The 14,913-nt window shown below is 35.8% G+C and overlaps 1 protein-coding gene across 1 annotated transcript in view; it reads right to left on the reverse strand.

Annotated features, from left to right (window-relative positions):
* Positions 1-14,913, reverse strand: part of COL21A1 (collagen type XXI alpha 1 chain) — a 94,569-nt gene that overhangs the window by 53,184 nt on the left and 26,472 nt on the right. Inside the window, exons 4-10 of the mRNA XM_081941767.1 lie at positions 8,978-9,146; positions 8,627-8,843; positions 6,457-6,630; positions 5,065-5,142; positions 4,647-4,655; positions 2,991-3,074; positions 1,661-1,723 (exon numbers count right to left, since the gene is read on the reverse strand). Of these exons, the coding sequence (XP_081797893.1) occupies positions 1,661-1,723; positions 2,991-3,074; positions 4,647-4,655; positions 5,065-5,142; positions 6,457-6,630; positions 8,627-8,843; positions 8,978-9,146 (794 nt within the window). The remainder of the gene's footprint in view (positions 1-1,660; positions 1,724-2,990; positions 3,075-4,646; positions 4,656-5,064; positions 5,143-6,456; positions 6,631-8,626; positions 8,844-8,977; positions 9,147-14,913) is intronic.

Here is a 14,913-nt window from a genome sequence, read left to right on the forward strand (position 1 = left end):
GCAGACATGCCATAGCAATGTTGTAAAGCCCCATTCATATGTTCAGGGAGAGTGCATGCAGAATTTCTAGTCTTTAGTTCCCCTCATTTTTCTGCATTAATCGCTGTCTGCAGTATTATTCAGAACTGTTCAAAATACAAATAGTCCTCAACTTACAACCATCTGTTTAGTGACCCTTCACAGTTACAATGGCAGTGAAAAGAGTGACTTATGCCTGTTGTTCACATTTACAATTGTTGCAGCATCCCCATGATCAGAATGGGCATGTATTTATGATGGCTGCAGTCGCACCTTTTGCAGCCTTCTCACGAGCAAAGTCAATGGTAAAGTTAGATTCACTTAGCAATTGTATTACTAACATAATAACTGCAGAGATTCACTTAACAACCATGGGAAGAAAGGTTGTAAATTTGGGCAAAACCCATTTCACTATATTTTGGGTTCAAATTGTGTTTGTAAGTCGAGGAATACTGTATACCGTCTCTACTGGGAATACTGATCTGAGAAAATCTAGGCTCACGCTGCTAGTCAATCACAGAGTTTATTGGGAATATTAACAAATGGTTACTCTGAACTATGGGATGACATCATGTAATCTACTACAGTTTCTTACAATAAGCTTTGCCAACCTGTGCCCTCCTGTTCCTCTTCAGACACGAGAGTTAAATGGAATCTATATGAAGTACTTTCCTTTTTCTGTTGAAGAGTTCAGCATTTGGGCAAAATCATAGCTTTATAACTAACTGAACTATTCAAGTAAATCCTCCCTCATAAAAAAGCAACCCTTTTCTAAAAAGTTCTTGATTCTACTAGCTGTTGGTCCTCTCTGAACATTATACTGGGATTTCTTTATGCTTGGACTCTCTCCCATTACAATCTTCAATACATGGAAATGTGTATTTTTGGTACTGCTATTCATAACAGTACAGTGTCGGCATCCAAAGGGAACCACCATAATAATTTCAACCATCTGTTGTACCTATGAGCATGGCCAAAATGTAACTAAGAAACCAAAATAAGAAAATTTGAACATCTTATAACATGGAACTCCTCAAGCAATTGGCAATATCCCTAAAAGTTATAGTTTCCAGCAAGCATTTATCTCAGATTTTCCATGTAGAACTGATACAGAAACCAAATATACTCTGACCACCACAAAGAGACAACAGCCTTATAGAAATAAAGAAGTATTAATCAGGGGGAAAACATATTGCGAGCAAGAAAAGTGCACCCAAAGTAGCATTAAAATAATAAAGACCATGCTGTTTTATTATTATTTATTAATTAAGACTAATTTCATTGACTATATTACAAGGAATTGAATTTTCTGGAGAAAAATCTTAACTTTGAAGACACTCCATTTCAGTATTTCATTTCATTCATTTTATGGGGTGGGAGTTTGCTACATTGCAAGTGTCTTTAGTAACAGTAGAATTAACTTTGGGAAATGACACGAAAAGCTGAACTGAATTTTAAGGAAAATATTAATACTTATTTTTGGCATACCAAACCTTTCAGTGCAAAGTAATCTTAATTCTTTGTATTTAGGAATATGTCTAGGCTGAATTATTATTATTTTATTCACAATAACATTCTGATCCATTTTATTATCAGTTTTGCATTAAAAACTACTGAAGATGACTAAGTTTGTAGTACTCACAGGCTTACCATCTGGACCAGATTCTCCAGGGAAGCCATGATTCCCAGGTTGTCCTGGATCACCCTAAAAATAAGACAGAATAAGGTGAGACTCACAAAACATTTCCCCAGTCTCTGGAAAGGATCCTTCATTGCATACTGAAATTGTAACTACACTGAAGTGCTTACAGGATGAAGGGAAATGGCAATGTTTGGAGTTTTTTAGATGGGGGTTGTCCTTACCTCATCCTAAAACATTCCCCCCCTCATCCTATAAAATTATAAAATGGTTGAGACTGGAGCTATTTAGGGAACTGTTTTATTTCTCTATTATGTGGACTTACCTCATTTAAAGAAATTTGAGAAATTTCAGGGAAATACAACATATTCTAACATATTCTTAAAACTATAAAATTTTGGAAGTAAATCAAAGACGTTTTATGCAGGAGTTGTTTTTACAATCCTTCATTTTTCCGTGGGAAACATTTTCATCAATTGCTCTTACTTTCACAGGAGGTGGCCTTATTCTTCATATTTAAGCTGTTACAAACTTTCCTAACATGTATAATTAAATAAAAAAAATGTTTATAAGTATTATATTAAAAGGGCATAATAGTTGGCTGAGGCCTCAGAGAGTTGGCCAGATTATTATTATTTTAATATTCTGATATATATATATATAAGACTGTAAGAACATTATAGGGGACATTCAGCACCAAATCAAAGACGGTAGAATTTTCTTAGCTGCCATGTCTTAACCAACAGTAATATGAACCAAACCGTAGGAAAGCTTAAACATGTTAAGTAAACATTAAAATTGGGGGGGGGGGGGTTGCTATATTTCTAACAAATAATACAACAATGGACCAGTTTACTAAAAAGCCTTGTTTACAATGTCAGTCTTTCCTGCTACATATCACAGAATCAATCATTCCATTTTTTTGTACAGCAAAGATTTCCACATGAGAAATCATAATGTTGGCATTTCACAGATTTTTCTACAATTTAGTCTTCTAAAGGAGGACTGCTAAATTCTGAATTGACTATTTAAGCATAAATCTGTGAAGCATGTTATCTATTATTTCAACTACCTCTAGAGTGATTAATTCCATTGTAAACTCAAGTCCTACGTAGTGGCCATTAAGACTTCCATGAAGACATGGATGGTAAAAATGTGAAGAAAATAAACAATATGAAGGGCAAAATGGTTGAAATGTGGTTTTTAAATGAAGTTCCTATTATTGAAAAAGTTCAGTTCTTGACAAGCCAGTGGTGCATTAATCCACAAACACTTCTATTATCTCAACCATATATGTAAAATGCCACCTATATTAGATCCAAAGTCCACTCACTTTGGGGCCTGGAGGTCCTTGTTTTCCTGGAGGACAAATACAAGGAGGAGGTGTAGATCCTACATCGCTAGGTCCATTCTTGCACTATTAAAGAAAAAATATATATTTACAAATACCACCTCCAATATAGTTTTTACACTTGTTCCACTAAAATCCCCAAAGATAATCAAACAGGCTTTGATGATCAATAGCAATTTCATAATCCTAACACAAACTTTGCTCAGTCTCAGAGGGCAGCTTCAGTTTCTTAGGTGATAACTTAATTATTCCTACAGATTTTCTATGAAAAAAATTATAATTTAAAAGCACGGGTGCCTTTCACAGAATGTCAATAGCCTCTCTTCTCCCATCTGGGAGGGATGGATAATTCTGAAGGATCCATGATTCAGACATAGAAAAATTATGCAGAAATACAAAATGAGGCAATCACAGGCAAAACATTTTCTTTATATTCAAAAGTTCCCAGGCTTAACCTTTGGCATTGCCTAACGAAATTTAAAAGATCAACCACCCCCTGGTGATTAGCTGCAATTCAGTGTAGACGCTATTGACTGGAACAAGGTTACATAAATTCATCCCTGTGTGGAAGCCTCTTGGACCATAACTGCTGAAACCAGAAGGCATGGTTTCTTCTTATCTTGAGGAAGGGGGTAATTGATTTCTATAAGTATTAAACAGGCACATCACAATTAAAAAAATGAAGACCCTCTTCTAATGTAATCCTTTTCACCTGTATAAAATGTTCCCACCTACATAGTAGCCCTTTTGGCCCATTCCTGGGTCAGATGAAGAAACAGCCTGACAATGAATTCTGATTATTTGATCTGAACAAAAACAATTATAACACTAAACCATACAGACTGCCCAGGGGATGGTCTTCTGAGACAAACAATCCTTGCTTGCACTGTCCATTAAAATAAATATTTTTAGCCCTCACAACTGTATTATGGGGGAAAAATTACCCCTGCTTTCAGAATGTTTCACATAGAAGTGCTCAAATATTATCTGTTTACTGCAAAGAACAAAGTAACAAGTTCATATTTTTTGCAATATAAGGATTATCTACCAAGGATTTTCTCCTGGGCTTGTAATTAGAGAAATTTCCACTGAATCATTCCTTATATTTTCCAAATTCTATGTATTTTTTCCTTTCATGTATAATTGAAATGTCACCAAAATTAACTTATGACTGCCAAAAACTGAATACTTTCTAGCACTTTATTTGCCTTAAAAGCAGAATATATCCTCCTATATTGTATATGTATTTATGTACATATGCATTTGCAAATATAAATATGAATTAAATATGCATGTGTATAGTTTACATACACAGTATATTTCATCAATGTGAACACTGAATGTTCCTAATAATATAAAAATAGCTTAGTAATAATGGAAGATAGTCTGTACACCAAATAAAAATCAAGATAACATAAAAATTGAAACAAACATCAATTGAATTATTTACTTAAGGAAGAATTCCTCAGCGTGGAGGTAAAAAAATGTTTGCAAACAGCAAAACCCCACATTTCCTTCTATCCAATATTCCAAACACACAAAACATTCCTACCTCACCTGGATAATAGTAAGTTTACTAGAAATGTAAGAGAGCAAATGTTACCTTACATTTGTATGAATGTGCATTGTTTGGCCTACCTCTCCATTCTGAAACGAAAAGAAGAAGAAAAGAATGATGGAATTAAAACTTCTTTTAAAACCTGCACACACAAGCAAGCCTTTCTTTTGCATCTTTCAAAACTGCCCAAAAACACAAAACTAATTTCTGACCATGGTCTCTCTGGATCTCCAACAGCTCAGCCAAGAGATCTGTAAATACTCATCTTAGTCAGGGGGCAATCACACACATTTTGGAGAGGGAGAGAAAAATCATCCCTGTGGAATTTCAGACAAGTTGTCTGATGGAGAGCAGCCTAAATTCCTAGATTATTGCTTATGTTAACATAATTTTAGCACAAGCACAAACCCATTCTCAGAATCTCTTTCCTAGGCTCTTTTCCCCAGCTTTTTATTGAGAAATATCCATCAGTTCTTAGTAATCTTCTATAATACTCACAACGCCAGGTATCTCACAGGCTGTTTCACGGCTGTTTTGTTCTGGGCTGCAATAAATCCTTAGCTTTTGGACATCAAACTGTAAAGCAGAAATTAACAGATTCTTTAGACAAGTATTTCTTGTGACATCTTATTAAGAGGTCTTTATACAACCAAAAAGTTTATCATTATCTGGTCCTCCCCATGGTCAGTGACAGAATGCACTGTTGGGGTTTCAATGGGCTTCATGGGGAGGTGATGGACATGAACTGAGATGATGTGATCCCATTCCTGGTGATCATTTCCCAAGTGCTACCCAATAAAGGCAATTTTAAGAACCGCTCTGGATAAAAGGGAAGAGGAGGGAACAAATAAAAAAAGTCCTACAGAAATGTCTGTTTGGTGTAATAGTTAAGACACCAGGCTAAAACATGTGAGACTGTGGGTTCTAGTCCCACCTTAGGCACTAAGCCAGCTGAGTGACCATGGACCAGCCACTCTCTCTGAACCCTTGGAAGGAGGGAACCACTTTTGAAAAACCTTTGCCAAGAAAGCTGCATGGGCTTGTCTCCAAGAATCACACAGGATTGAACAGAAGGGGAAATTAAACATAGAAATCCATACATTTTTAGAAATGATGGAGTTGCACTATTTGATCTAGTCAAACAGCGCTTAATAGAAGATGCAATTTAACCGCAAATTAAAATATGCCTTTGAAAACAGATTGTCTTGCTGGGACAAACAGCCTATTGATTGAACCCAGTTAACAGTGACCAACCTGAGAATTAGTGAACAAAAACAGGTCAAGGAATAGATTCTTAAAGAGGCCCATTCAGCAGATCTCTGCATTCCACCACCTCTACCACTTCCCTCAATTCTTTGCAGAAGCACTTTAGTTAATTCTAAGTGGATTGAAAAAGGTGCTTCCAGACTTCACCTATTTTGCTGCTGAATTTTATATGTCTAATCCCAAGATGCTAGAAGGCCATAAATGGGGTTGAGGTCACATAGCCCACAGGCCTTGAGCTGTGTTCCCCTTCACTCACACTCCTCCACTCACACACACTAAGTCACTCCTAATTTCTTTAGCCAAAGTATCTGGTTACTGAAGCCCCCCTAGGCATAGTAATACCCAATCTGAATCAGAAGACCTACCAGCCCTCTGGAAAAGCTTTCATAGAATGCAGGGCCTTAAACAAGTTAAAAAAAAAACCCAGCAACAAATAGGTACTGGTATTAACTTGAATAAAAGTACCCCTTACTAAATCAAAGTCACCAATGAATGTAACTCATTCATTGCAGAGTCCATTAAATTTAACTGGCCTAATTTTAAGCTATGAGATCACATTATTATGCTAATGTGCATAGATTTATTTCTGTTTCATAAAACACTGCAATCTGAACAAGTGCATACCTGCACAGTCTCTTCTTTTCCTGTATATTTTCCTATCTGAGTCACTCCACTAATATAGATTCCTGCAACAGGATGCAATGGCTTCGTTTCAGTTTCTTGATCATCTATGTACAATGTTACATCAGCTTCAGTTACTAAGAGACGAATTTGATGCCAGCCTTGGTCAAACAATGTCTAGAACAGAGAATAGTAAGTGTATGTATGTTAGTCTGTCTGCATAGAACAGTCATTTTCCTATTCCTTAATTGATTCACATGCTGTTGAGACATACACTGTCATTCGTCTTACCTTAAACAGGCATTATTAATTGCAACAACTTAATATTATAGCCCAATATTTATGGTGAAAACCACACAGAGCAACTAAAAATCTTTTTTTCTAAAAAATACATTCTTAATATTGGCAATCAATGTTGTGCCAAGTGGTGCCTATGTGGAAAAGAGAATAGGCAGACCATAACATAATCCATCTTCTTTAGAAAATGTTTGTATATCGGTTTTGAAAGAGTAGCCTGCCATTCTTTGCTAAAGGCCTTCAGGAACCATAGAATATTTATTTATTTATTCTCATTAAATATATTTTCCACCCATTGTGCTATAGGCTACCCTGGACTTACAAAAGGAGAATTTAACATTTTCCAAATGTTACACTACTACCCCTCCCAGTATTCCAAGTCAGGACAGGCAATAGTGAGGAAGTGCTAGGAAATGTGATTCAATACTATCTGGAGGATGGGATGTCCACGCCCATTCAGAGGTCGTCTTCCAAAAACAAACAGGAAAAGCAAGCTGACCTTTTGGTTCTGAAAACAGCCGCATGAAAGCATCACTTTTTTATGATCTACCCCATTGAAACTTGAATCTAAGTCCTAGTCCAATATGTTAAACCAAAGTTAAACTATGTTACCAAAATGCCTGGGTAAAGACTGCTGCACAAGCCTGGAATGAAGAAGATATCTATGTCACATCAAACATGCCACCAATTACAAGTGGCACTGACCTATCTTTGTTTAGCCAATAAATAAAAGTGATCTAAAGATGGACAATGCTCCCAGCCTGAAGGCAGCATTCATGTACATACTTTAGCCCCAAACCGTTAAGGCTTCTAAATATGTATGAATAGTTAAGATTATGTCTGGAAATGGACATTTGGACAAAGTAAAAGTAAATTTTGGACAAAGTAAAATTTCCAATTCCCCTTCAAAAATAGCTGTTGCATAAATTCCAAATGAGAATTACTAATGCAGTCAATACAACAGATGTTACGAATTAACCATCTGACCATATCAAAGTGCTATTTAAAAACTACAGAAAAACATGGAACTTTTTCATAATAAATTGCCAGTCCTGTAGTCAGTCCCCATTCTGTTCTAGGTAGCCTCTTCAGAATAGTCTTTGATTTAAGACCAATCTATATTTAACTAGTGCTAAAGGATCACCTTAACACTATTCAGATAGGTTGAATAATCCAACAGCAATCCTAAATCAATGAGAAGTGTTAGGCAGTCACTGAGGTCACCTGTGCCTTTAATAAAAATGATGCCTCCCAGAGAATATGCTTTACCTGATCCCATAGGATTGCCCAATATCTTCCAGAATGCAATTGCAAACATGGGCCTAAATTTAGGTTGAACTGGATCTGAAATATTGGATCTCTTGGCATTTAAACACATAATATGAACCAGGTTATCTGAGAGTCCATCTCTTGCCGGTCACATCTACCTGACCCACCAGAGCGGGGAGGCAAGAATGTTGCGGGTCCCATCCCCTAGGGAGATACACCTGGTGGGACCCAAAAGAAGGACCTTCTCTATGGTGGCTCCCTCTCTCTGGAATATTTCCCCAGAGATTAGAATGGGCCCCACTCTATCACTCTTCCAGAAGGCGCTGAAGACCTGGTTCTATCAGCAAACCTGGGGATTGCAGAGCGGGATGGAGCCCATTAAATGTCTCCTGTGATGTGTTATCCCCGGGGTGATGGATGGGGAGATTATTATATTATATGTTTTTTTTCTCTTTTATAAGTTTTTTTTTCTTTATATATGAGGTTTTTATATTCCTGTAAGCCGCTTTGCATCACCATGTATACATAGACGGCAATATAAATTTCCTAAAATAAATAAATAATATAGTAGTAGATTTTTCCAATTGACACATGATGTGCTCTTTACCTTTACACGGGGTGCAGTAAAAGTAACAATCTGACTGCCATTGACTAGGTTTGTTGTAGTAAAGGATAATGCTTTCTTTTCTCCGATTACAGTAACAGCTATTTGTGGTGTTCCATCTTGGCTTAGAATCCTCCACAAATCCCATGTTTTTTTTACTTTAAATCGCTGTGTAGATACAAATACATATGATGGAGGAAGGCCTTCTGGAAATACATTTCTGAAAAACATTTTTTTTCAAAAATTAAACATGAAATAATTTTAGAATTACAAAAAAATGTATAATAAATACACACACACACAGAAAATGTGACAAACTTTCACAAGAACTTTCAGCTCAGAAGAAAGAAGTACCTTGTCAATTCTGTCAGATCAATCCGGGATGTGATTTCATAAGCTTTTACATTAGTGCTTGGAATCTGAATTCTTTTCTTCACCTTTTTTTTAACATCTAAACCTAAAAGGATATCAAATCCTTTTTCATCCCGAGATGCCACTGGAATTTTTGTTGGGCAAACTGATTCTATAAAGAATACACAGAACAAATAACTCACAAATGAAGTAATAAAGTAGTATACAACATTAAACACAAAATGGAAAAACTTTTTGTCTTGCATCACAGTAAATAATTGCATTTTTTGGACTGGATGGCTGAGAAAGAGCCTGAAACACCTTTTTAAATATTAAAAGTTCATTAATGATAACCATGTTCTTATATTACATTTTCCCCTAATGGTAAAGTCTCTTGAATTCTTGATACTACTCTGCTGTGTTTAATATCAGTCAACACTTTTGGGTAATGTACTATATATCAAAATATCTTCATATAAGTGGCAGACACATGTACCATAATTAACTATGGAGTGGAGTGAAGTAGGCATGGAGTGTGTGTACATGTGTGTGTGAGAGCAAGCCATTTGATGTGAAATATTTTTCAATCCAGTCCAGCAATTCCCCATGCTGGATTTTACTTGCATTAGTGGTGTTAAGCACAAAATTGTCCTAAATTATGAAGAAGTTGCACACAGTATTATATCAGGTGCAACTTCTATAGTTTTCTGTATTGGGAAAGTGAAAGCACTAAATAGAATAATCTGACATCAGCTACAGTTTGTTAAAAACTAGGGTCTTAAATGTTCCCTCCTCCGTTTGCACAGAAAGGAAGACATGAGTCTGGAGTTACCACTGGTGACTAAACATTGATCTTGTTTAAAAAGGTAAAAGTTTCCCTCGCACATATGTGCTAGTCGTTCCTGACTCTAGGGGGCAGTGCTCATCTCTGTTTCAAAGCCGAAGAGCCAGCGCTGTCCAAATACGTCTCAGTTGTTAGGTGGCCACCATGAGTCAACGCCGAAGGCGCACAGAATGCTGTTAGCTTCCCACCAAAGGTGGTTCCTATTTTTCTACTTGCATTTTTACATGCTTTCGAACTGCTAGATTGGCAGAAGCTGGGACAAGTAACGGGAACTCACTCCATTATGCGATGCTAGGGATTCGAACCATCGAACTGCCAACCATTCTGATCGACAAGCTCAGTGTCTTAGCCACTGAGCCATCGCGTCCCTTTAAGTCCCTTTTAGTGACTAAAGACTCTTCTTTAGATCTGAATATTACCATTGTTTGCCTATTCCTTCTCTGGAGTTATTCCTAAGTGAAGAAAGCGGAAACTATCAGCTAGAGGTAGACTATCATTTTCTCTTACTCCAACCTTAACAAACCTTTCTAACTGGAAATAGCCTTTCCTTTGTAGAACTTGGAAGAAGATAATCCTCTGCAAATCCCATAATGTAGATCTTCAATAAATTTAAAGACAAGGAAATTACAATACCAGCAAGTAAGTCCACCTGCATTATATGAATTGTAGTTTGCCATCTTTGCACCTCCTGAACGTGCTTTGCGCTTGAAACTACTTTTATTCCAAAAAAAGCATGATGTGCTTGTTAAAATATTCAAAGTTGGCAGACTACTGTTCAAAAACCTAAAATAATATTAAAAAGCACAATAATAGGCATTGAAACAGAATATTAAAGAGTTCTTAAAAATAATGTGCCAATATTTCTTTTTACTAGTATAAATATATAACAAATGCCCATTTTAGCTTAGAGAAGGGGAAAGGAAATGGTTCCAATAGGAGAAGCAAAGGGCAGAGGTTAGAAAAATCTCATTCTGGGATATTATGAGACAATTTCTCCCCTAAAATACAGCAACAGAATATTAAGGATTCAAAAGATCCTTTAAAAAAAACCATTCAAAATTGAAAGATGTTCCACAGGAAAAGCTCAGTGCACAATTTGTTAGTTGTGCAGAACTAGACATGTCATAGGATACAGAATTTATGCAGCACTTCTTAACAGAATATAAACTTTGACCTTCACACAAGAGATTACATTCAGCAGAATGCAAAATCAGTCCAACCTTTTCATGTCTTCCTATTGTGAACTAATCAAGGGACAATTTCTGCAATCAGTTCCAATAGCCATTATTCATATAGCCCTCCAAAAAGTCGAAACACAATGAGCAGAAGCAATCACTTGAGAGCTAGAAGTGCACATATACTATTTGTGATGCAATGAGTTTTACTAAAGTATGAAATACCCAAGAGCAATTTTAAAAATATTCTGCAATATCAACCATAATCCAAATCCTTTAAACTGTAATAAAGAAATAAGTGGAAATATGCTTGCTATCAATATTAGATTATTAAGCTGTTTCTAAATAAAGGGAAGGTATTGCTTAGCCGTAACCAGCATTAGTTTATCTAGAATAAGTCATGTCAAACCAACCTGTTGTTTTTAGATAGCATGATCAATGTAGTTAACTGTGGGAGTATGATGGACAAGTACATTGTGACCTTAAGGATTTAAAAAAAAAATGGATACAATATAAGGTGCTAATAAAGAGGAAAGGAAAATATGGTCTGGACTTCTCTACCATCGGATGGATAAAGAACTGATTGAATAATTACACCTAAAAATTGTACACCAACTGTTTTTCAACAAGTGAAAGTGTCATATGGCATACTGCAGTACTCTATTCTAGGCAATGTGCTGTTCAATATACAATGATTTAGATGAGGGTTTAGAAAATTTCAGATTTGCCCTGATTTATAAAGATTTGCAACAACACTGATCAGATTTGTAGAAGGCTCATAGATGGATGAAAATAATATCATGACTCAGAAGGATCTTATAAGCCGGAAATCATTCACGTGAGTTTCAACAAACATGGACAAATTGAAAGTCCTTCATTTGATTCAAAAAAATCAAAGTCACAGCCATAGGATTGGGGTGATCACCTCAGGCAACAGTACAGGCAAAAATTATCTATGTGTCTTGGTGGAACACAAAATGAGTATAAGCCAAGATAAAAAGAAGACATTATATCTCTTCTGTATTGTTCAGAAAACATGCATTACATAAGACATCTAGATCTTTTAAATTGTTTGGCCCAATTACCCATTTTCCCAGACTCAAATAATGTAATTAACCACACACTCATCCACACAACACTGTCTCTGTTGAAGGCTTCATCAATGGCAATCTCAACTGGCTCTTTGACTCAATGCAAGCAATTATAAATTGCTCCATTATCTTCAAGATATGCCAAAAGTATCCCCGGTTTGACCTATAATGTGGTGTTTAATTCTGGGTACTACAGCTATGGAACAAAATGGAGTTCAAAGGAAAGAAACCAAGAGAAGGAGATTGAAAGGGAAAATATGAATAAGAAACCCTGGATATACAGTATGTCAGCTGGAGAAGAAAAGACTACAAGAAGACATGACAGGTGTCTTCAGAAAGCAAATAGATTTGCTTAGTGTTCTTCCAGAAGACAAGAAACAATGACTTTACAATTTGCAAGGTAGGAAATTTTATTGGAGAGCAAGAATTCCCTAACAATAAAAACTACTCAACAAAGAATCAAATTGCTTTAGCAGGTGGTGTTCTCCCCTTCATAACAGCTATTTAAATAGAATCTGGATGGTCAACTCCAGTGGATGCTGGCACTGGAAAGAGGGGTGGACCAGTTTATAATTTTATGTTTTATGAACTTTCTGGAAGTAGCTTGGAAAATGAGTTCTCCATCTAATATTGGTTGCCAGTTATTTACGGTAATAGATCATAGAATTGCATGAAACAAACAAAAAAAAACTTAACATAGAAACAACCACATAATTAAATAAAAATGAATTGTATCCAAATAGGAATTAATCAAACAATAAACATTTTCATTAATAAACCTCATTCTTTCTTGTAACAATTACAATTGTACACATTTGGCAACTCTCTCAGTATTTCAGTATCTAGAGCAAAAAGGGGGGAAATCTCAAGCTAAAAGAAACATAACCATCTTTTACACTGTAATATGTAAACCAATACTAGCTGAAACTTAAATGTGTGTTCAAAGTACAATAATAAGACATCTTACAAACTAAATGCCATTATTACTTGTATGATATAAAGTATTTTTAATCACAGAAGCAAAACTTTGTTTTTAGATCAAATATCTACAAGGTGAAGGACGTTGCCCCATCATCATATAAATATTTTTGATATTTGACTTTGTTCATATAAATATTTTTAAACAATAGAATAAACAAGAGGATTTTGTTTCCATTAAATCTTTTTTTTAAGGGAAAACTGGAAATAGTTTCTACATACAAACAGAATGGGACTGACAAATTATATGCATGTTATTCATGGGCAGTCTCTCGAGAATAAATCATAACAATAATAATTAAATACCATCTATATCCACATCACTTTTCATAGGAATGTAAGCCATAACAAGAGTTGGAGGAAGATTCTGCTCTAAACGGCTATCGTCACAGCCTCCAAGAAATACAAAATAGAATTTCACAATTACATCTTCTATGGTTTCTTAAAAGTATCAATGTATTGGCAAGAAGGAGACAGTTATATTCACACTATAGAATATTGTACTTAAAACTAATCCCCAGGGGACCATTATCTTAAGGAATAATACAGGAGAGAAAAGAAGTTACTTTGACCAAAATCTAAGCTGATCAGATGTTTCTGTTTATCTTTTTTTTAAATATATGCAAGCTGCAAATACTGAGCACCCTCCATGTTGACTTTCATATCTTGAATTCATTTCTGTACATTTGAGATTATTTTTGCCAATAGCACTGATCCAGAATCATTTGAAAAGATGTAGCATGTTCAAGGGAACCCTAAGGATTTCTTATATGCCGCGTACAATTCAGAAAGGGTTTCTTTCGTGAACAGAATGGAATCTCTGAGGCGCACCCAACATGTATTGTCTTTGACAAATAGGAAAGAATAAATTTTGAATGCTGGGGATTAGATTTAATTTCACAATGATCAAGAACAATTGCTTTATCATTTAATTCACTGAGATTAGTCTCTGCAGCACCAGAAATGGATGCAGAGCCCAGAGTGAATGATATTTTGCCTATCTCTGCCCCTGGCTTCAGCATCCTTCATCAGTTGGACTATACAGCAGAAAGAACGAACAAGAGGTGTGACACGAAAGATTATGAAGATTTTTTTTCAGTTCCAGAAGCTCATCCGAGATCACAACACCTTCCCAGTCATCTTCTCAGAGTAGGATAAACCATTCTCAGAGTAGGATAAACCAGTAGTTGGCATTCAGTTCAACTACTGTACCTCATACGATGCTGTTTATCTACAGTTTATCATTGTGGCTTCATGCATATTTTTATTCTTGTAAGGGTATAAGGTACAAGTAATCTATAGAGCAGGCATACAAATGACTGGATTTTAAAAAACACGGACAATGTAATTTGGGAATTGCTGTTTATTTTTTGCAAAAATTACAAGCCAAGTAATGCGATTAGCTTCCATTGGGCTTAATCCCTTGACATTTCTTTCCTAAACTACTGAAGAAGCAAAATAATTGTCAAAGGATAACTGAATACAGCCATCTCTGCTTATATCACTGAGATGCCATAGCACTGGTCCTCCAGAGAAGATATATACTATCTTCCCTTTCAGGAGTAACTTTGGAGAAATCAAACAAATTTCTTCCTTTGGAGGAATCAAAAGAGAGTCACATCCTTTTGCCTTTGCTTTTATTGTAACCTCCACTTTTCTCCCTCGGTCCTTCTCCTGATCAGCAGGTCAACATTTGATGAATGTTACACGCACTTACACATTGGCAAATCAAAGTCATAAACAGCTCTCAACATGGTAACAATCTTGACTGCTGCCTAAATAGTTAGACAAATGTTGCCCCAAATATTTAGTTAAAAGTAATATTCAACTTACAATGTTTGTTTAGTGACC

This window comes from Natrix helvetica, assembly GCF_964273705.1.
Source record: "Natrix helvetica genome assembly, chromosome: 2".
In the NCBI taxonomy this organism is placed as follows: domain Eukaryota; kingdom Metazoa; phylum Chordata; class Lepidosauria; order Squamata; family Natricidae; genus Natrix; species Natrix helvetica.